This window comes from Stylophora pistillata, chromosome 11 (genome assembly GCF_964205215.1).
Source record: "Stylophora pistillata chromosome 11, jaStyPist1.2, whole genome shotgun sequence".
Lineage (NCBI taxonomy): Eukaryota > Metazoa > Cnidaria > Anthozoa > Scleractinia > Pocilloporidae > Stylophora > Stylophora pistillata.
The window spans coordinates 5822644-5844156 of NC_142529.1; the positions used below are offsets into that span (position 1 = coordinate 5822644).

Below are 21513 nucleotides of genomic sequence, written 5' to 3' on the forward strand. Positions count from 1 at the left end.
ATTCTGAACTTTAATAAAATCTGGTTATTTTTTGTTTGAAGTTCAATTGTAATTTTTGCGAATTGAAGTGCACATTGAAGGGCAGCACTCAACCAAGATGCATTACAGGGGTACAAGTAGCCATTCTAAGCATTTTCTGTTTTATATTTTTTCTACATTTTATTATCTAGGGAGGGTTGATTATATATTATTACCTTTCAGAATGTTCTATGCAGGCCATTGGTGTAGCCAAGAGTGACACTATTCCAGACAGCAGCTTCTCAGCCTCGTCAGAATATAGTTCAATATATGCAGCTACATATGGTCGCCTAAATAATACATATTCATGGGCACCTAAGGGGAACAGCAATGCTAATGATTACCTTCAAATTGACCTGCTGTTTGAGTATGTCATCTGTGCTGTAGCTACGCAGGGAAATCCAAGGGCTAGGGAGTGGACAACAAAGTACAAGTTTCAATTATCCCTCAATAGTTCAAAGTTTGTCACCTATCAGGAAAACAATGCTGACAAGGTTGGTTTATATGAACTTCAAAGTTATTTTAAGTTAGACAAAATAGTTCACTTACAATCAGTTTTTGCAGGACTGTAACACCATGCTTGTATTTACCTAGACGTAAGCTTAAGGAAATTAATTTGCTTTCTCAAGTAATTTCTTTCCTAAAGTAGGGTTTGAGCTAGGATTTGATCACTGGGGGAGAATTTGTCCCCTTTGCTAATATTTTGGGGGACATTTTTATTTTTAGGGGGACAGACAAATTAATTTTTATTGAACATTTTTTTTACATTCATACAGGCAAGCCAACAAAACATTTTTTTTCACCTGATCCTTGATACAAACAAGAAAAGTTAAGTTATTGGTGTGAAGACTTTTTTTTTTGTCAAATTTAAACGGAGGATCAATGACTATGCTTTATACTTTAAAACATTTCACAGCAGAATCTCGTCCTGGCATCCCCTTTTAAAATTCAATTCCTTTCTTAATTACTGATAGACGTACATGTATGATCTCTTCTGTTGGTTGGAGCCCAAACATCAAGGGCTGTAGAAAAGTCAAAGTCCTTGGAACGTGGCCCCTCAATGTCAATGGTCATGAGCACATCCAACGTTCTTAATTTGATTCTGTGCGCTAAAACCTCTTTCACAGCCAGCTATATTAGTAGGCAATACAAGTGCGACTTTACAAAGCTTAATTAAATTTTGGACTTCATCGCTATGATGGGTAGCAAGCATTTTCCATAGTTCAGCAATGTGGCCCACGGGTAATGCTCTCCAACAACCAGCCCTTTAACAAAGTTCCATTCAATTCTGCATTTTTTGACATCCACAACTGCTGGTACATCTTTACCACCTTAGGTTCCTTTGCAGATCCATAATGGGAAAGCAACGTTTCCAGCTCTTCATTTCCGTAGGTTGACAGATTTTCATTTTGAAAACGCACATTGTGGAGACTAAGAATCCCGAATGCATTAACTACAATTTGTGGAATCTATGGGGAATCTCTTTTCAAGATTTAGTAAGACATTGTCAAGGAATTTCATTTTCATTGATTCAAATTGTTGAATTTCACAGGCATGCAGTCACTTTAGTAGTGTTCTCTCGACTCCATTTAACTTCTGAAACATCATCTTATGATGGCAAAATCTCGGACGAGAATTTGCCGTTGTTACTCTTAAGAGCTGTTATTTGAGTAATAGTTGATTTCACCCGTGCCTGAACTGATGCAAGCTCTACATGTTCCTTTTGTAAAGCAAGGCTTATGAATGTGAGAATAAGAATCACATCCATCATCATGCAGAGGGTGGCAATGATATTGAACTCCTTCAGGCTCTTTTTGAATCCACGGGGGTGGTGTCGGGATTCCACATAGGCCGGAAGAGACGGCCGAGTGCGGTACATTGTCTCCAGAGCACCATAGAATGAAAGCCACCTGATATCAAACACTTCCTTGATTTCTAGCTCAGGATGTTCAAAGATCGTCTCAAATTCTGCTAGTGACTGGAGGGCAGACTTGTCAAAGTAGCGGTACAGATCAGTAAGGATCTCTTTGAATTTTGCCAAATAAGGAATACCATTAGCTGCTTGGCTTGTGCAAAGTGCAAGCCTGTGAGCCATGCAGTGGATAGACACAAGAAATGGACTATCGTCCTTCATTTGTTTTGAAACTCCATTGTTTTTTCCTCTCATGACACTCGCTCCATCGCTGCCGAATCCTGTCATTTTGTCTTTGTGCAAGTTTCTCCTTTCCATTTATTTAGCAAGTTAACAGCAGTGGTAATAGTTTCGGCCTTTCCATCCTGAACGTTGATGTTTTCTAAAATGTGCAGTTTTGGTTTAAATTCATTCAATAACTTAACATAAAGAAGATCTTCATGATTACTGAAGTCTGTTGATTCATCAATTAACAGAGAAAAGAATGGGCTGGCTTCTACTAGTTTGTCAATGTTAGACTTCAGAACAGTAGCAATAGCATCTTGCATACCTTCGACACTTTGATGAGATTGGTAGGTAGCATTTCCTCCTACTCGAAGATTCTTAACACTTTCGAAGCCAACTTCATCCAGAAAATTGAGCAGTGAGTCGTACTTGACTGTTGCTATATCCTCCTTGGCCAGCTGAACGTATCCCTCATAGCTTCTTCACTAACAGCATCCTCATGTTCTTTACAGTCTTTGCAGAGTTGAGGTTCTAAAATTTGTACACCCTTCTGCCGATGCAAAGGGGTTTGTCTTCTTAGATTTCCGGCAAAAATAGCAGAACATCGCCTCCTTTTCATAGCGCAACCATGTGTGATCTTGCAACCAGGTTTTTCTGGAAAGTTCATGACTTTTTCGGTTTCCTTTGATCCTCATCCGTTTCTTCCGGTTCTTCTTCCGTGCCAGTTTTTGCAGATTCACGCTGGCTTCGATTTGGAGCTGAAAAGCTCTCTAATGTTCGAACACGTTTTTGATGTGACATGTTACACACCAAATGTAAAGTTCACCACGCTTGGTTGAGCATGAGACGCACGTGTCCAGTTGAGCGTGACTGCAGAAATGTGACTTTAGAATGAACTTTTTGAAACGTGCGATAAAATATTCTTTTCATGTTCTGTTTTAGATGTGGCTAGATTTCTGTACTGAACTAAATCTCTTTGTGTGTGCTTCCTTTCGACCTTTTTCCCTAAATTTTGAAGGCGACAAATAATTGTCCCTTTGGCCATTTTTTTAAGGGACAATTTTGATTGCAGTGCGGGATTGGCACAATGGCGTGGCCTGGCTCAAACCCTGCTAAAGTGGCCACCTCTCCTTAATAGCAGAGTAGCCATTTTCTTGACCCATTTTTAATCCTTGTTTTACACTATTACAACAGATTTTTAATCATTACAACAATTGGTAATTCAGTTTTCCTCAAGGTTGCAGTGGTTTTGGACTGTATACATGAATGATGGTCATGTTTATGTACATATTAAAAAAGCCAAAAGTAGCTCCTACAACACTTGCTGATTCAATTTTTTTAAGTTATGAGGGGGGACACGGAAGATGTGTCTACTAGCTTGGTCAAGACTCAGCCTCAGTTATCTTTTAAGTGAATTACAAACTGTTTCTGGAACACCCATAATTGTTCATTCCAGCAGAAACACAAACCTGTGTGTTTACTTCATTGCAATTTGTACAGTTTGCTTTCAGTATCCTGTATATATGTTATTAAGTTTTCATCATGTAGACTTTATTACTATAACCATTACCTCATAGGTTCACACTAATATGACTGTTTTATCTTAAAAAATCAGGAAATGTTCAAAAGAATACAGAGGAAATATCAACTACAGTAACTCATATTACCCACACAGAAATACTAACAGTTTATAATCCTTGTGTGCTCATTGAAAAGATTAAAAGGTTTAACAAAAGAGCTATTAAGTGTCTGTGTAATAGGAAAATAATTTTATGTTTGTTAATGTGATTTCCTTCTAACATTTATGGAAACACCATGGACAATTACAGTTTGCACTTAGGGCTGTGAATATTAATGCAAAATGTAGCTTTCGTTCAGTTTAATCTTAGATTATATAGTTGACACCCTTACTTGGTTGCTCAAACTATGTCTGATTAATTATTTCAATTGTTTCTTTCATCTACCTTTTCATTGTTATTATTCAGAACATTGCATTAATCAGTTTTTTACACTTGAGGGAGTATATTATTTGATTTCTGTGGAATCAAGTCCCTTCCAAAAAATCTGTATTTTTTTGGTGTTTTGTCAGACCAATGCCTCTTAGAATTTCTCGAAAATTACATTTACCTCTCCCTCAAGTATCACCAAAAATGACATTTGAAGTTCTAAAGAATACATGATCACATACTGATTTTGTACTTCTTTTTTTAACAAGTGGAAACAATGAGTCCTTCAATATCATTACAGCCATTAGAGGCATTTACTTAACCAAATCTCCATGGTTCATGTTTCAATGATTTGCCATCAGTTTTAAAGCTCAAAGTCTCTGTTTATGGAATGGCTGATACTTAAAGTTGTTAATGATAGAGTATATTAGAAAAAAAAAGTGATGAAATTATTTCAAATTTTGCACCACAAACCACAGGTCTTCCCTGGAATCTCCAATCAAAATGGCATTGCAAAAAACAGTCTTCAGGAAGTTGCCATTGCAAAGTTTATCCGCTTTCAGCCAACAACATATCATAACTATAAAGGTCTGAGAGTGGAAGTTTATGGTTTAGCAGGAGAGTGGAGGTTTATGGTTTAGAAGTTTATGGTTTATGGTTTAGCAGTACCTAAACCACTCTACTCAGAGGTCAAGGCCTACATTGAAGATTTGTTAAACCGGGATTTTATAAAGAAATCGTCATCCTCGTACAGCTCTCCGGTCGTGTGTGTGAGAAAAAAGGACCACAGCTTACGGCTGTGCATGGATTTCAGAGCACTAAAGAAGAAGACTCGACCTGACCGCCACCCGATACCCCGAATACAAGAGATGCTGGATAACCTCAGTGGCAACTCATGGTTCTCTGTTCTTGACCAGGGAAAAGCTTACTATCAAGGGTTTATGAGTCCAAATAGTCAGCCTTTGACGGCTTTCATTACCCCATGGGGTTTGTACAAGTGGGTCCGGATACCATTTTGTCTTTCCCGCGCGCCTGGAGCGTTCCAAAGCTTTATGGAGAATTGTTTGGGAGACTTGAGAGACACTGTTTGTGTACCCTACCTGGATGATATTATCATATTCAGTGACACCTTTGAGGATCACATCGAAAAAATGTGCAAGGTTCTTCGACGACTAAAAGAATATGGGGTCAAACTGAAACCTCGAAAATGCAAATTTTTTTAAGAGAGAGGTGACATTCCTCGGGCGAATTGTGTCAGAAGAGGGTTACAAACAGATCCATGCAGTATTAAGCCTGTCCTTGCACTCAGAGACTCGCCTCCAAAGACAGTTAGTGAAGTGCGCAAACTTGTGGGTTTCCTGAGCTATTACCGGCGATATGTTAAAAGACTTTTCTAGAATCGCCAAGCCGATCTATGATGTGGTGAAGACAGCTAGTCGCTCTCCACGGCAAGTTCAGCTGGACAAATCTGGGAAGGACCGCAGTAACAATGGCCAATTACCGGCAAAACACTCGGTGGATTGGACTGATATTCATCAATATGCCTTGCGGACTCTTATCGACTCGACCACAAGTGCTCCGGTAATGGCGTATCCTGACTTTCACAAACCGTTTGTCCTCCATACAGACGCCTTAAAGGATGGCTTGGGCGCCGTGTTGTATCAGTATCAGGATGACATTCTTCGTGTTGTCGGGTACGGGTCGTGCAACTTGACTCCAGACGAGAAGAACTATCATTTCCATTCTGGAAAATTGGAATTCCTAGCCCTCAAGTGGGCTATATGCGATCAGATTCAAGACTATCTCTACTACGCACCAAGTTTTAAAGTGTTCACTGATAATAATCCACTCACCTATGTCTTATCCTCTGCAAAACTGAACGCCACCGGTTTGCGCTGGATTGGAGAGTTAGCTGATTTCAATTTTACCATACACCATCGCCCAGGAAAAGCTAACGTTGATGCCGATGCTTTATCTCGAATTCCTTTTGAGGACACAGCTTACGCAGAAATAGTACTACAGGAGGTCCTTCAGGCCGTTGCCGCTTCGGCAAAATCTCAAGACCGAGGACAAGTGAACTGGGTGTCTGCCCTTACAGGAGACCACGCCGTCTTAACGACTGACCCATTTAAAAGTGAAAAATTCACAGGACCAAGAATAGACCTGAAGCAAGCACAAACCACTGACCAGGTCGTTTGTCGAGTAAGGGATTTAGTCCAGCGTGGCCAACGACCACCAACAGCAGAGAGAAAACGTGAGTTGGCTGAGACGCAACTCCTCCTGCATGAATGGGCTAACGCTCGAAAAATCAGCTTTTATAATCGTTACGGTGGCCAATTTACCACTTCAACTTTGTTGATATATCCAAGCTATTTCGTTACTCCCTCCGACGCAGCCCCAAACAGTTTCTTTCGAAACTATCAGCCTTTATCCCTTGATGATGATGGCATACTTAAACGCCGTAAAGGAACTAGGACTCAAGTTATTGTACCCAGACAGCTTCGTTCATGCATCCTTAAGGAACTCCACGAAAACATGGGTCATCTTGGGGTGGACCGCACGCTAGACCTTGCTAGAGAGCACTTCTATTGGCCCCACATGCAGTGAGATATTGAATACCATATTGGACATGTCTGTCAATGTGTTAAACAAAAAGCCCCCTCGCTTAAGACTAGAGCCCCACGAAATCCCATTGTGACTACCTCACTTTTTGAGCTGGTCGCCATTGACTTCCTTCATTTGGAGAAGAGTAGAGGGGGGTACGAATATATTCTCGTTGTGATAGACCATTTTACACGCTACGCCCATGCTTACGCCACGAGAAACAAATCAGCTAAGACAGTTTCCCAGAAACTTTACACTGATTTTATTCTCCGGTTTGGTTTTCCGTCCAGAATTCACCATGATCAAGGAGGAGAATTTGAAAATAACCTTCATTGAGAGCTCGAGAAGCTGTGCGGCGTGGAACATTCTCACACTACCCCCTATCATCTCCAGGGGAACGGTCAAGTTGAGCGCTTCAACCGGACACTCTTGGGAAGGCTCCGTACCTTGCCAGAGACCCAGAAATCACGTTGGGCAGAACACTTGAACCATGTGGTACACGCTTATAACTGCACGAAACACGAATCAGCTTGCTACTCACCGTTTTTCCTTCTCTTCGGCCGCCATCCCCGTTTGCCGGTAGACTTAATGTTTGGTACTGAAGATGAAACCAACCACGTGAATCATTCACAATATGTCGAAAAGTGGCGCAAAGCAATGACAGAGGCCTACAAATTGGCAGGCAAGAGGTCCAGTGAAGCAGACACACGAGCCAAACAACGTTATGACCGTTTTGTACGAATTTTAGGGTTTGTGGTTAAGTTCAATATTGCTGCCTGGTGATTGAGTTCTTGTACGCAATCTAAGAGAACGGGATGGACTGGGGAAGCTGCGCTCGCATTGGGAGGATCAGATTCACAAAGTCGTTAGCCGTAAGGAGGAAGATAGCCCTGTGTATGAAGTCAAGCCCGAGGCTAGCCCCGGGAGGAACAGAATCCTACATAGGAATTTGCTATTGCCATGCAATAACCTTCCCATTAACATCCCAAACGGAGCTAGTCAGAGGAGGGAAGGAAGGATCGAGAAAGACAACCGTAGCACTGCTTGTCAGATACCCGTACCACAGGCCGAAGAATTGGAAGATGGCACCTGTAGTAATGATGATTATTAAAAACTAGATCATTGGATAATGCAATTCAAGACTCTTTATTGGCTTAGCCATTATGGTATATCATCCAATATACCATAATCTACAAATATGGCAAGCGTACGTGTCAGCTCCAAATTAAAAGGGAGCTAAGAATTTAATAAAACTTAATAATTTAATTTAACGTTTTTAATAAAACAATTATTCCACTCGCGCTTGTTGGACATGAGATGATTATAGCCAACTCGGCGCTATGCGCCTCGTTGGCTATCTATCATCTCATATCTAACAAGCGCGAGTGGAATAATTGCTAAACATACCATCACCCCAGGGAACCCTTACACTGGGCAGTTCATAGAAGAGGCAGTTACTGAGGAGCTCGCCAAATCATCAGTTGAAGAGAAACAGCCTAAGCCGACACAGTCGGAGGATGCAATATCGGACCACGCCCATCAAGGGAAAGTAACCAGCGATCGAACTGTTTTGGAAGAGACAGAAGAAGGCGGCTTAGAGAACAGAAAGGGCCAAGATCCCCTAGCCCAGGATAACAACAGCCCACCAGACAGTCCAGAACTGGAACCTAGGCTTAAGCGACAGAGACATCCACCAACAGTTCTGACGTACAACACACCTGGCAATCCCACGTATGAGACCCAAGCTGCTGTACATGACATAGCCGCCGACAGTTTTTCTGGAACTCAATTACCCCAGAGTGATACTCCGAATCCTCAGTGGAGAACAGGTTTGCCAACTGTAAAACAGTTTCAGCTACCCCTGTACTCACCTTTGTCCCAGTATCCAGTAATCTTTGGCTACCCAGGAACGTACCTGCAGTATCCACCCATGCCTCCACCTGTGTTTCATCCGGTTAACCAGTTCCCTGCTGCCTCACCTATCTTGTATCAGCCAAGGAGTGATCTGCTACAAGCACCCATAACCATTAACTCTGGGCACGTATCTGTATCCGGCTTTGTGTTTTAATCGAACTTTTAGTAAATTGGGTTGCTCAAAAAAAAATGCGATTAGATTTACGTCTCAGTTCCCGTACTTCCAAATGAGGCGAGTGTATCCTATGGACGCGAGATGCTAAAATGGATTTCAGTTGCTGCAGCCTTTTATTAGAGACTGGATCCTATTATTGTACAAGATGTGTGTAACCTTCAGTAGCACTCCCCTTTACGGGCGTGAAACCTATTCATCTGTGCTTTTCGCGTACGGCTATTTAGGTGGAAGTGTCAAAGAAGACACTTTTCCTCGGGGGAGAAGTTTGTTAGAGCGTAAACGTAATGGAAACATGTGACTTGTTACGTGGCAACATCTGGGACAGTTAGAAGAGAGTTGTTGTAATTTTTGAAAAAAACAAGAAATATATTCTTCTAGAAACGTTAGTTATTAAGAGTTCTTTGTGGTTCTTGGAGTATGGGTAACATATGTACAAAGTAAAAAAGCCAAAAGTAGCTCCTAAAACACACTGATTCAATTTTTTTAAGTTAAAAGGAGGGACACAGCAGATGTGTCTGCTAGCTTGGTCAAGACTCAGCCTCAGTTATCTTTTAAGTGAATTACAAGCTGTTTCTGGAACACCCATAATTGTTCATTCCAGCAAAAACACAAACCTGTGTGCTTACTTTATTGCAATATCTACAGTTTGCTTTCAGTTAATCCTGTATATGTTATTGAGTTTTCATCATGTGAACTTTATCACTGTAACCATCACCTCGTAGCTTCACACTAATAATGTGTTTTATCTTAAAAAAAATCAGGAAATTTTCAAAAGAATACAGAGGAAATATCAACTACAGTAACTGACATATTACCCACACAGAAATACTAGCAGTAATCTTTAATTTTGTGTGCTAATTGAAAAGATTAAAAGGTTTAACAACAGATCGAGCTATTAATTAAGCGTCTGTGTAAAAGGAAAATAATTTTGTCTGTTAATGTTATTCCCTTCTAACATTTGTGGCAACATCATGGACAATAAATTATTACAGTTTGCACTTGGGGGTGTGAATGCAAAATGTAGCTCTCGTTCAATTTAATCTTAGATTAAAGTTGAAACCCTTAATTGGTTGTTCAAACTATGTCTGATTAATCAGTTCAATTGTTTGTTTCATATACCTTTCCACTGTTATTATTCAGAACATTGTATTAATCAGTTTGTTACTCTTGAAGGAGTAATATAATATTTGATTTGTGTGAAATTTAAGTCCCTTTTAAAAAATGTTTTTTTGTGTGTTCTGTCTGACCAGTGCTTAGAATCTCTCACAAATGACATTTACCTCTCCCTCAAGTATCACTGAAAATTACATTTGAAGTTCTAATGAAATTATACGGTCACATACTGATGTTGTACTACTTTTTTTTAACAAAAGGAACAATAACTCCTTCAATATCACTATAGCCATTAGAGACATATTACTTAAACAAATCTCCATGGTTCAGGTTCAATTATTTGCCATCAGTTTTAAAACTTAAAGTCTCTGTTTATGAAACCACAGATACTTAAACTTGTTCATGATACAGTATATTAGAAAAAAAATGAAATTATTTCAAATTCTGCACCACAAACCACAGGTCTTTCCTGGAAACTCCAATCAAAATGGCATTGCAAAAAACAGTCTTCAGGAAGTTGCCATTGCAAAGTTTATTCGCTTTCAGCCCACAGCATATTATCGCTATAGAGGTCTGAGAGTGGAAGTTTATGGAATAATTCTAACTAAAGGTATTTATTTGCTTTACTTGTGTTGGTAATTCAGCCCCCCTTGAGAAAAAATGATCTATTTGCCAGAATCTGCGAGAGCAAGGTTTATCCGCTTTATACTAACAAATTCCAGACTCTGGAGGTTCTGAGAGTAAAAGTTTATGGTCAGGAATAGTTCTAATTAAAGTTTTTTTTTGTGTTGCTCTTATATTTGTCTCCTTTTGAGGCGAAAATGAGATCACAATGACCAATTATTTGAACAAGGAAAGGATGCATGGGTAAATGAATTGAGCTAAATCAGAGTTAAATACTCTTAAGTTATGAGTGTGCCTTGGTTGGATGAGTCTTTGTTTTAGTGTTATTTTAAAGCTGCTCATTGGAGAATTTGACTCTGACCAGTCATACAGCTGTACATACGTGAAATGCCACATTTCCTCCTCTGAGATACTGCCAGTTCGCGTTTTGTTTCATTGAACAAAATTGAGATCATGATTTATACCAGGTATAGGATACAATGTGTTTGTGTAATATAATTTATAATTCCGCCAACAAACTGTCTATCTTAAATTGTGTAGAAGATCCCTACTCTGATGATCCACTTAATTAAGAGTAAAGCACACATCTTGCTATATTTATTTTAGTTCCATCCAAACCTCCTACTGATTTCAAGTTGACTGTGAGCTCTTCTACCAGCATTATGGCTTCCTGGCAGTCACCACCAGTCCTTGCCAGACATGGAAGGACCATAACTGGGTTTATACTGTTCTACAAAAAGAAAAGTTCTGGTGTGCCAGCAACAAAGTTGAATATAACAGATGGATCAACATTCAGTAGAAATGTCACTGGGCTTGATGAGTACACAGAATATGAATTTCAAGTCCTGGCATATACTTCTGATGGTAATGGACCAAAGAGCCCCGTTGAGGTAGAGAGAACAAAGGAAGCTGGTATGTGATAGGTGAAGGTGAAAGAGAAAAAAATTGTCACATTTTTTGATGAAATAAATTTATAAATTGCACCTGCAGATTAAATCAAGTGAACGTTCCTGGTGTGCTACAATTTTAAGCAATTGCAGTTTAAGGAAGTCTGAAAAAATTCAGGCTTCAACAGGACTTGAACCCATGCCTCCAACATACCAGATGGGTGCTACTGCCAACTGTGGGATGAAGCCACAGGTTGGGAGCCAGACAAATTGTAGAGGATTCTTTTTTTGGTAGTAACATCTAACAGAACCAGTTAGTACTAAATTTATTCAATTGCAGCCCCATCACAAACCCCAAGCAGCTTCAGTGTGAGTGCAGTTACTTCTCCAATTATCACAGCATCCTGGCAGTTACCACCAGTAGGCTCCAGAAATGGAATAGTTAAAGGATTCAAACTGTTCTACAAAAAGAGAAGCTCTAAGGTATCAACAACTGTCTTGCCTATAGACAATGGAACAGCACTAAGTACAGATGTCAGTGGGCTAGACATTTACACAGAATATGAATTTGAAGTGTTGGCCTTCACTTCAGCTGGTGATGGACCAAAGAGTTCTCCTGTAGTGGTTGTGAGAACCATGAAAGATGGTAAGAATTCTGAAAAGATGTTTAACTGTTTTTTTAATTGAGTATGGTGTAACAATTAACAGTGAAAAAGGTTATGAGCTGATCTTTGGATAAGAAAGCTTTAATGTAACAGAACTTCGAACTAGCCCAATTTTACATTCACAGTACCAAGGTTGGCTCTTTTGTGCTTCATACATGTAGTATTCAGGTCTTGTACTGTATTACTATAATACAGTAATTATACATGTGTGGCCAACTGATGGCATGAAGGCATGATATGATTTTAGATATTGAGATATTGAAAAGTTAAAACACTTTGCTTTGAAACAAAATTAATGATATTCCTCTTTGAACATCCAATGCAATTGATGGAAAACCAAACGAAAATGAAATTTTTTAAAGCTGTGTATGTGGTGTGCGATGAAATCAAGAGTATATTTTTATGCAGGGCCAGTGAATGACACTTACTTAAGGGCTGACTTGAATGGCTACTTTGCTTAAATTAATGGAAGACAAATAAGCAAGGGATATCTAACGCAGATAAAATTAGTGTGAATCTATGCGAATTACACATTCACGTGATAATTAAGTCAGTAACCAATTATTTCTTAGGACAGCTGAAAGACGTAGGTAAATTTAAAGATCTCGGTGTTCTAATAACTAAGGACCTCTCTTGGAATAACCATATTAGTATAACTGTAAACAAAGCAAATAAAGTCCTAGGTTCCATTAAACGCTCGATAGGCACCACTAATGTAAATATTTTTTCTATGCTCTACAAATCTCTTGTACTGTACAGCCAATTTTGGAAAATGTGGTACCAGTGTCTGGTGTCCTTACCTCGTCTAGGACATCCATGCTCTTGAGAATGTAAAGCGAAGAGCTTCGAGACTTGCTTTAAATCAACGCAAAGGATACAGTCATGTCCTACGAAGACCAATGCAAAATGCTAAAATGGCCTACTCTTTCCGACCGTAGAACTTATTTATCTTTAGTTGAGTGTTATAAAATTGTTTTTGGTTTTTACCATTTAGAATTTGGAGACTTTTTTATTTCACTACAACTAGATGTTCGAGAGCAAATCATCAGTACAAACTTTACGTCAAACCAGCAATACTCAATTGTTATAAACATTCGTTTTTCATTAGGATTGTTAAATTATGGATTGAATTGCCAAGAAACATAGTGGAAGCTGATAATCCTCAGCATTTTAAATTTCAGCGTAAATTGTACTTAAATATTTAATTGTAATTAAGTATTTTATTTTCATTTAGACATTTTTTAGGGAGCTCTCACATAGGGATAACCTCTTAACTTCCTTTTCTAGAAGCATGTATGTATGTATGTATGTATGTATGTATCTATGTATGTATCTAAAGTATGTATGTATCTATGTATCTATGTATCTATCCAGGGGCTACCACTGTTTCCAGTCAGGCCATATATGATATATGGCTCTAATAGCAGTCAAATCCTTGAAAAACAACCGTGAGTCCTCATTCCAGGCCAAGGGTCTTTCATAGCTGACCAGAAGACTACTTTGTTCATGTAGGTCTGATGCCTGGATGAATCTAGGACTGCCAGCAAATGGTTGCTACTAAATTGCTTGGGATCTCAAAGATACATTGATTGTAACAAAGTTAAAACATTCTTTTTTATCATATATACATTGGAAGATTGTTGACTAGAAGAGCCAGCCAAATTGTGGCCATTCACTTTTTTAAATTGTCATTTTACTCCCTTAAACCTCTATATTGTTCATTACTAATAATTATTTTCCCTGTTATTTGTAATAATGCTTTAGATATTTTTTTAAATCTATAGGTTGTATTGAGTTCAATCTTGGAATGGAAAATGGAAGAATTCCAGACTTTGGAGTAAGTGCTTCTTCTTCCAGCACACCTGCCAAGAATGGTAGACTGAACTACACATCAGGATCATCATGGTGTGCAGGAATAAGTGACACTAACCCACATATAAAGATTGATCTACAGACGCTTCACATCATCTGTGCTGTGTCTACTCAAGGGAACTCTAAAGGAGATCAGTGGGTGAAGACTTACAAACTACAATTATCCACAGATGGGACAAATTGGGCAGACTACTTGGAAGGCGGACAAGTCAAGGTGGAAATACATTCTCTATCAGAAGCAGTATCTCACCTGCAAGTGTAAGGGTTTCATTGGTGGTTTTTTTTCCTTTTTCAGGTTTTGAGAGGAAACAATGATAGGAACTCAGAAGTGAAGCACGTTTTTTATGGACTGTTAACAAGATATGTGCGATTCCTGCCAAAAACTTACCATGTTGGGGTGTGTATGAGAACAGAGGTATTTGGAGTGAAACAAAAACCAAGTGAGTGTGAAACTTTTATGTACATTTAATCGTGCATGATTTCGGGAATATATAAAAGCTCAACCTTTTTTCAAATTGGCCATTTAGTAACCTAAAATACGTAAGTTAAACGAGGCTTATCTGTAAGGTGAAGTTTGATTGGGATTCTGTGAGTCAATGGTCGGGAGTGAAGGAGTCATGTGAGAAGGCGCATGAGCCTGGGAGGGTCAGTCTTTAACAGATGTGAGCACTTACACCCAATCATGGGTTAATTTAATAACACATGGTGGGCACATGACTCCTTTGCTCCCAACCAATGACTCTCAGAAAACCAGTAAAATCTAAAATTACTCTGAAAGAACCATCCTTTTTGGCCCTAGTAAAAATAGGAGAGATAAAATTCCCCTTTTTCATGACTACTTGGGGTAATAACACCCTTATCAAGGAGTTCAGCTATTTCAGTATCAATGACATGTTGTTTGTCCAAATCTAGGATTTTCTTCTCCTTGGGGACTACTCTTTGATATGGAGTCCTGGTAAATTCGATTGGCTGGCCTAGTATCATTTGCAATATCTCAGGGTCTGAGGTTAAGGCCTGCCACTGATAATAATATTCTCCCAGACCCCCCTACTTTAAAGCAGTGCACATTGTGCTCAAGGAACTGTAACATATTTACCTTGTCTGTTGGGATATCAGAGCATTTCACTGGCTGGATTTCTTCTCGGTTTCCCGTGGTTTGTAGGAATTGTGGTTGTGTGGCCGGGAAGACAAGCCCCTCTACCCTAAAAAAGGCTTCCCATTCGAGTGAGAAGATTTGCCCTTCCAGCCATCGCAATGGTTGCGATAATAAATTATGGCTTTGCAGTAGTCGCATAGCCAATTTTGTTAGTTGCTTTGATATTGTTAAGCTGAGATTGCAGCTCATCTCCAAACAATAAACCCGTGTAACTGCCAAAAGGCGTGTCCTTTCGTGGCCGCTTACAGCAATGATTTTAAACGCTCGATAGAGGAAGAGGTTTGAACTGATAAAGAACCAACAAAAATACAAGTTTACAAAATGCAGAAATATAAAACTGAAAGGCGGCTAAAGCGAACGCGATGAACATAATTACTAGGAACTTACATTGTATCGGCGCTGTAGGCCGCGAAAAAAGGGCAACTAAACCAGATGTTCTCTCGGTGAAATCGACGATGAAACTAAAAAGCTAGAATATTACAACATGTAAATTATAGCGAACACGGGAAAGAAAAACAAAACGTATTCCCGAGGGAATGCTAATAAACTGAAATAGAATGCAAAGAATGCTAAATTCTACGACCCGTGATGGGTACTTGAGAGCCACACAACAAGGAATACTCGTTTTTTAAGTTTGGTTTGATGGCGTTGCGTCAGCGGTATGATGGGTCAATGTTTACATGGCCTAACAATGCCAGAGCTTCAGCATTATACGTGATTAATTTCCCCAATTTCTCAGTGAGGGCCGACGCTGAGGTCTTCTCAGGATCTGCACGGATAGCCAACAGTGTGTCAGTCGATGTAACGATTACACTACCGACTTTGACAAGTACTTTCTGCATGTTGGCAAGGTGTAAATCTGCGCTCCTGGTCACGTGCTTCAGCTTATTGCAGATCTCAGGGTTGACCTTTGGCACAGTTAATTTCTCGCAATTATCAGGTCGATTGTATTTCGCCAATTTTTCTTTTAATTTGGCTTCCTCTAACTTAGAACCCCATCGCTTTTTGACAATATCCGCCAATTTGTGAGCGACTTTTGGGTCAGTTTGCTCGTCCGACTCAAAGGCTTGAGCAATGCGTCAGAGCTGCCCAGTTTTGGCAGGTCACCATTGGGCGGGAAATTAAGTTCCTCAGAATCTGACTTCTCAGGGTCTGAATGTCCACTATCACTCATGGTATTAGTTGTAGGAGATGTTCTCCTTTTTGATGGTGTAGCATGGTCTTCTGGTGCGCCAGCTAACCGTTTCATTGCGTTTTCCATGGACGACATGTCGTCCGATTTTGTCAGAATTTTTTCCTTTGACTTTAGTAAGGCCGCCGACTCTGTATCACACAATTCCCTCTGTAGTAAATTAAAGCAAGTTAACATTAGTCCATATATTATTAATTGGCTTATTAGTTTTTTAAATCATAGAAAGCAAAGAGTTGTTGTCGATGGTCATAGTACTGAATATGTTTCTATAAATAGGGATGTTCCTCAAGGTACAGTCCTGGGGCCGGTCTTATTTTCTATTTTTATTAACGATATCAAAGCTGTTACTAGGGACCTTAAGCATCGATGACTTTGGGCGTCACGGACGTTCGATCGTTTGTAGGAGGGGGAACCTGGGAACGACGTTGTCGCCAACAGAGTTCGTGACATGACTGCGTTAAGCAAAACAATTACGCTAATTTACAGACGTTGTCGGTCGACCGTGAAAATGTAAACACATCCTTGGCCTGCTCTCGATCTTGACGATGTCCAGTTTAAAGGAAGCTCAAGAAAAGCTTTCTCTAGCATTGAGTCATCATTTTATTTCCGAAGAAGAATTTTTGTTATTGTATGACGCTAGTTTCTCCAAAAGTCCATCATTTCCTCACGCCGACTACGATCGTTTTGATCTCGATTCTATGGACGAAGCAGAGTGTTTTCAGGAGTTTCGAGTAAGAAAAATGGACATTGTTGGACTTGCTGATGCCCTTGGATTACCTGCGAGTCTGTGCTGCCACCAACGAACTAAGGCCAACCGCATAGAAGGACTGTTGCTAAAAAGATTTGCATACCCATGTCATTTGGGTGACATGATCCACAGGTTTGGACGAAATTAATTGCCAATAACAGGACAGACAAATAAAAAACTAATATCAATTTGATAACTGTGGGGACTGTGGTTGTCTAATCACTTAATCTTCTGTACCAAAATAAAAATAAGGGCTTGTGTTATAAATGCTCATTACACTGTATGGCTAAGTTCATTAAGTTTTTAATCAAAATTTTGTTTCAAGGTAATGTGCCCAGTTTTATATTATAGCAAGTCATGTAAATTTTAAAGTTCTATACATGGCATTAATTTCTTATCAGTAATATACCTTTTGAGGATCAGTAATTACAATGTATATACTGGTATGAATAAATTGTGTCATCAACCAATTATATAAAATGTAATACAGAAAGCATGAAGACATCACAAGCAATAAAAAATATGTTAAGCATAAAAAATATGTAAGCAGTCAATTTCATCACACTAACAGACTCCAACTGAAGTAGATGGTGATTCTTTTGATCAATGAAGTTAATATGTACCGGTCTGTTGCTTTGGTTGGGGCCAATACAATCATAGTTTAAAAAAAATGTTTTAAAAGAGTAGCTCAAAAGATATCCAACAATATTACAAAAAATAAAAGGCATGAAATATATGTTTCATGGTATAATATTGTAAATCTTCAAATAAGTGGTGCCCAGGGTGTAACGACGTTAATTTATGTAGTTTGAGTTAATTTATACAGTTTACCTTACATCTGAGTTCCTGGATGTATTCGTTCACTTCGCTTGATGTGCACTCGGCTTACAAGATTAAATGTTGTGTTTAGAGTCTCTGGTGTTTCACTGTCTGTCTTAGCGAACACGTTCAGGGTACTTATTCAAATTTTGAGTTAAAACAGTAGGGTGCTTATTCAAGAGGGATCCTTTTCAGTTCACTTTAAACATGTTCACAAGCTGAATTGAAAGCATGTATTAATGTTTAAATCTGGGCCAGGGAAGGGGACAGGGTGCTTATTTCAAATTTTCGTGGATAGGAGAGTGCTCATATTTGAGGATTTACACTTCTTTTTTCAATTTTTCTATTCTAATATTGCCATAAGCATCTTATACTGCTGTTGTTGCTGTTGAGCCATGTAGGTTTGCATTTGAAGCAACTGCTGCTATTGTTGTTACTGGAACTGTTGTTGTTGTTATCGCTGCTGCTGCTGTTGTAACAGCAGTTGCATCAGGCTGTTATGCTGCTTGTCAAGCAATTGCTGCCTCTCAGTCTCTTTCTCCAACTGCACAGATCTTATTTCTATATCTCTCCCTTTTAGCCTGTTCTCTTCAGTTGCCTGCTCCCTCAAATAGGCCACCATTTCAGTTCCATTGGATTGCCTCTTTTTGGCCTTGTTTTGATTTTCACCATCCCCATCTGAAAGTGAAAGTCATGGAGTGTGAAAGTCATCTGAAAGTGAAAGTCAAATAGGCCACCATTTCAGTTCCATTGGATTGCCTCTTTTTGGCCTTGTTTTGATTTTCACCATCCCCATCTGAAAGTGAAAGCCATGGAGTCATTTCGTTTCACTCAATGACTCCATGGCTTTGAGCCTGATATCCTTAGCTTGCTCTTGTTCTTTCTGTTGTTTCTCTCTTGTGTTTTCATCCTCCTCGTCTCTTGACTGATCACAGGCCTCAGCTCTCTCTATGATTTCTTTGAGTAGCCTGTCCAGCTTGGTTGGCTCGGGACTGATGCCACTGGCTTTTAACTATTGTGAAGTCTTTTTTTTTAATTTTTTCACCAGGACCATATAATGGTCTCTTACAGACCTCTTGTTAACTTTAAACTCTGCTCTTTTGTTGAGAATGTTGGCAATTTTCTCCCATGCCTGTGCTCTCCCCACAGTCTTCTCTTTAGCCCTGTATGGCTCAGCCTGCAAGACTTCACTGCACTGGAGAATGTCTTTCTGTTCACTCCATTCCATTTTACCACTGTTTTAAAACAATGCATGAAATTTCAGCCTTTAAAAGATAACTTATACAAGTATCCAGTTAGCTTACATGAACATCATGCCCAGTTGACCTGATATGATTAAAAAATGCAATGTTAAACTTCTCTGTAGCATATGTAAATATAAGTCCCCCCAATTATACATTACTTCCAGTTTTCGAGCGTACACCCTATTTTTTGTAAAAATTTATATTTTTCATTCCCAAGCTTAAAATCCTTCGTTGCCCAGCGATTTTAGGCCAATTTAAATGTTCTATACAGAGGATAGTAGTACGTCAGTAAAGTAATTAATATGAATTCTACCAGTCAGCCAACAAATGGCATGGCTGGTATATAACCACCACAGTTGCAAACTTTCTTGAATTCTCCCAACCAACCTCATGTTTAGATGAGGCTATATAAACACGGAAAAAGTGCTCTATTACTTAAGCTTAAATAATATGCTTTACGTGTAAGAGTAAGTTTAATAGCTGCAACACACATTTTATTTTCAAACCAGTTTGGGCGGTATCACGGCTACCTATATACTTTAATTTCCGCCAATCTCAGAGAGATTACAAGAGAAAAAAGTGTGTACATTCGTATAGCTAGATGTCGCACTTTGAGCCGGGCCGGACAAAAAAGATAAACAAAATAGGAAATGCCGACTGCTTGTTGCACAAAACTAACGGACGACTTTTGATATTTATCTGTTGTAGCGAAGTTAACTTTAACCTAAGGCTAAGAATTTTTTTTCTCAAAGTACGCATTACGCTAAGTTACTTGCAGGACTTCAGAGATTTTCGTCCAAAAAAAAATTAAGCTGCACGACAACTAACCTCGAGGATCTGCTTTGACCAGCGTAATTTCCTCCTTCACCGGGAACTTGCAAGCTTGACATGACTACAAGTACAACAGCCGAGAAAATTTAAGGTGGTTATCGGAGTGAATGACATCAAATCATCTTCGAAGTACGGCAATTTTAATGTCAAATCCGCCTGTATTTCTGCGTTTTCTCCAGGACGTCAAACTAAGTGATCCAGCGTTGTCGACGTGACCTTTCATCAGGGACGGACGGTGTATCCATAGCAACGGCTAACGACAGCTGAAAATCACTTCCGGCGAACGTCCGTGACACCCAAAGTCATCGATGCTTAAGGTCCCTATTACTAATAAGAATCTTCTAGTTAAATTTGCTGATGATATAACTATTAGTTTACCAATCGAGGCAAATGTAGGCTTAGATGAATCCGAAACGGAAGTCCTATCCTTTATTGAATGGTCCGAGAAGAACTGCATGAAAGGCAACTTGACAAAAACATGGGAACTTCTTTTACGAGGGAAAACTTCTAACACGCCTCCTGAACCACTCGAGATCATAGGAAGAAAAGAAAAACTGAAACTATTGGGTGTTACCTTTGAGCAAGTGAAAATTTATTAGTTAATTGGGATACTCATATTGATTATCTACTTAGTAAGGCTAGCAGTAGGTTGCATATTTTGAGAATCTGTAAATATTATGGCTACCCTATTGAGAATATGGACTTACTTTTTCATAATAAATATTTAAGTATAGAATTGATAAGCTCTTTGCCAGATGTTATAAGCTGGGTTACTGCTTAAAGCAACACAGTATCTTGGATATCGGTTGTAATAGAGATAAGAAATTATGCCAAAGGATCTCTTCCAGCAACACTGCGTTGAGCGATCTCTTACCTCCCCAGAGAACACGACAGTTGAGAACTAGGTCGCATAATTATATTTTTGCCTAAGGCTCAGACAAGCCGTTTTAAGTCAGTTTTTATTAATAGCTAGATGTCTTTTCAATAGTAATTAATACCTTTCCTTTTTCCTTATTCATTCTATTCATGTTAATTGTTGCACGTCTGTTTGCACAATAATTCTTAATAAAGACCTTTATTATTATTATTATTATTATCATTATTATTATTATTATTATTTTTATTAACTCATTTGGGTCATGGCCGACAATACATCAGCAAGCACTTTGTCTGTACCCCGGTGCGAAGAATTTGCTGTCTCGTTCTCTTCAGAAAGTAAATTTTCTTCTTCTACTGGGAAAGGGGGTCCCTTCCACTCATATTTTTGGCAGTCATCTAGTTTTCTCGGTGTTGAGCAAACACCGTCTGACCTTGCCAAAAGGATCGCACACAACTGATCTTCCCAGGCTCGTGCACCTTCTCACGTGACTCCGTAGCGACCAATGACCAATGACGAAACATAATTGTGTCACGTTCACCAGGAATATGACATTTTTATGAAAGGAAAAAAAAGAAAAAAAAACACAGATGTTTTCCTGTCTTTTTTGAAAGAGAAAATTTGCCAATTTGATGATCCGTGTTTGTCAGTCATGTAGTAAGCCATTATACCCTCTAATTATTCTGTTAGT

The 21513-nt window shown here is 39.1% G+C and overlaps 2 protein-coding genes across 3 annotated transcripts in view; both read left to right on the forward strand.

Moving 5' to 3' along the window:
• The first annotated feature begins 208 nt into the window (after positions 1-208).
• On the forward strand, positions 209-11743 carry LOC148719798 (neuropilin-1a-like). The gene is made up of 3 exons (XM_088737478.1): positions 209-512; positions 10370-10517; positions 11138-11743. The coding sequence occupies exons 1-3, from the start codon at positions 210-212 to the stop codon at positions 11449-11451; spliced, it is 765 nt and encodes a 254-aa protein (XP_088593604.1). The 5' UTR covers position 209; the 3' UTR covers positions 11452-11743.
• Positions 11744-11753: 10 nt separating this feature from the next.
• Positions 11754-21513, forward strand: part of LOC111342857 (receptor-type tyrosine-protein phosphatase delta) — a 75465-nt gene continuing 65705 nt past the window's right edge. The window contains exons 1-3 of one of the 2 annotated variants that reach the window (XM_088737366.1): positions 11754-12064; positions 13868-14169; positions 14251-14395. In XM_088737366.1, coding sequence (XP_088593492.1) covers positions 12055-12064; positions 13868-14169; positions 14251-14395 — 457 coding nt within the window. In that variant the 5' untranslated portion in view covers positions 11754-12054. The remainder of the gene's footprint in view (positions 12065-13867; positions 14170-14250; positions 14396-21513) is intronic. The other variant, XM_088737365.1, reaches the window with a different exon arrangement.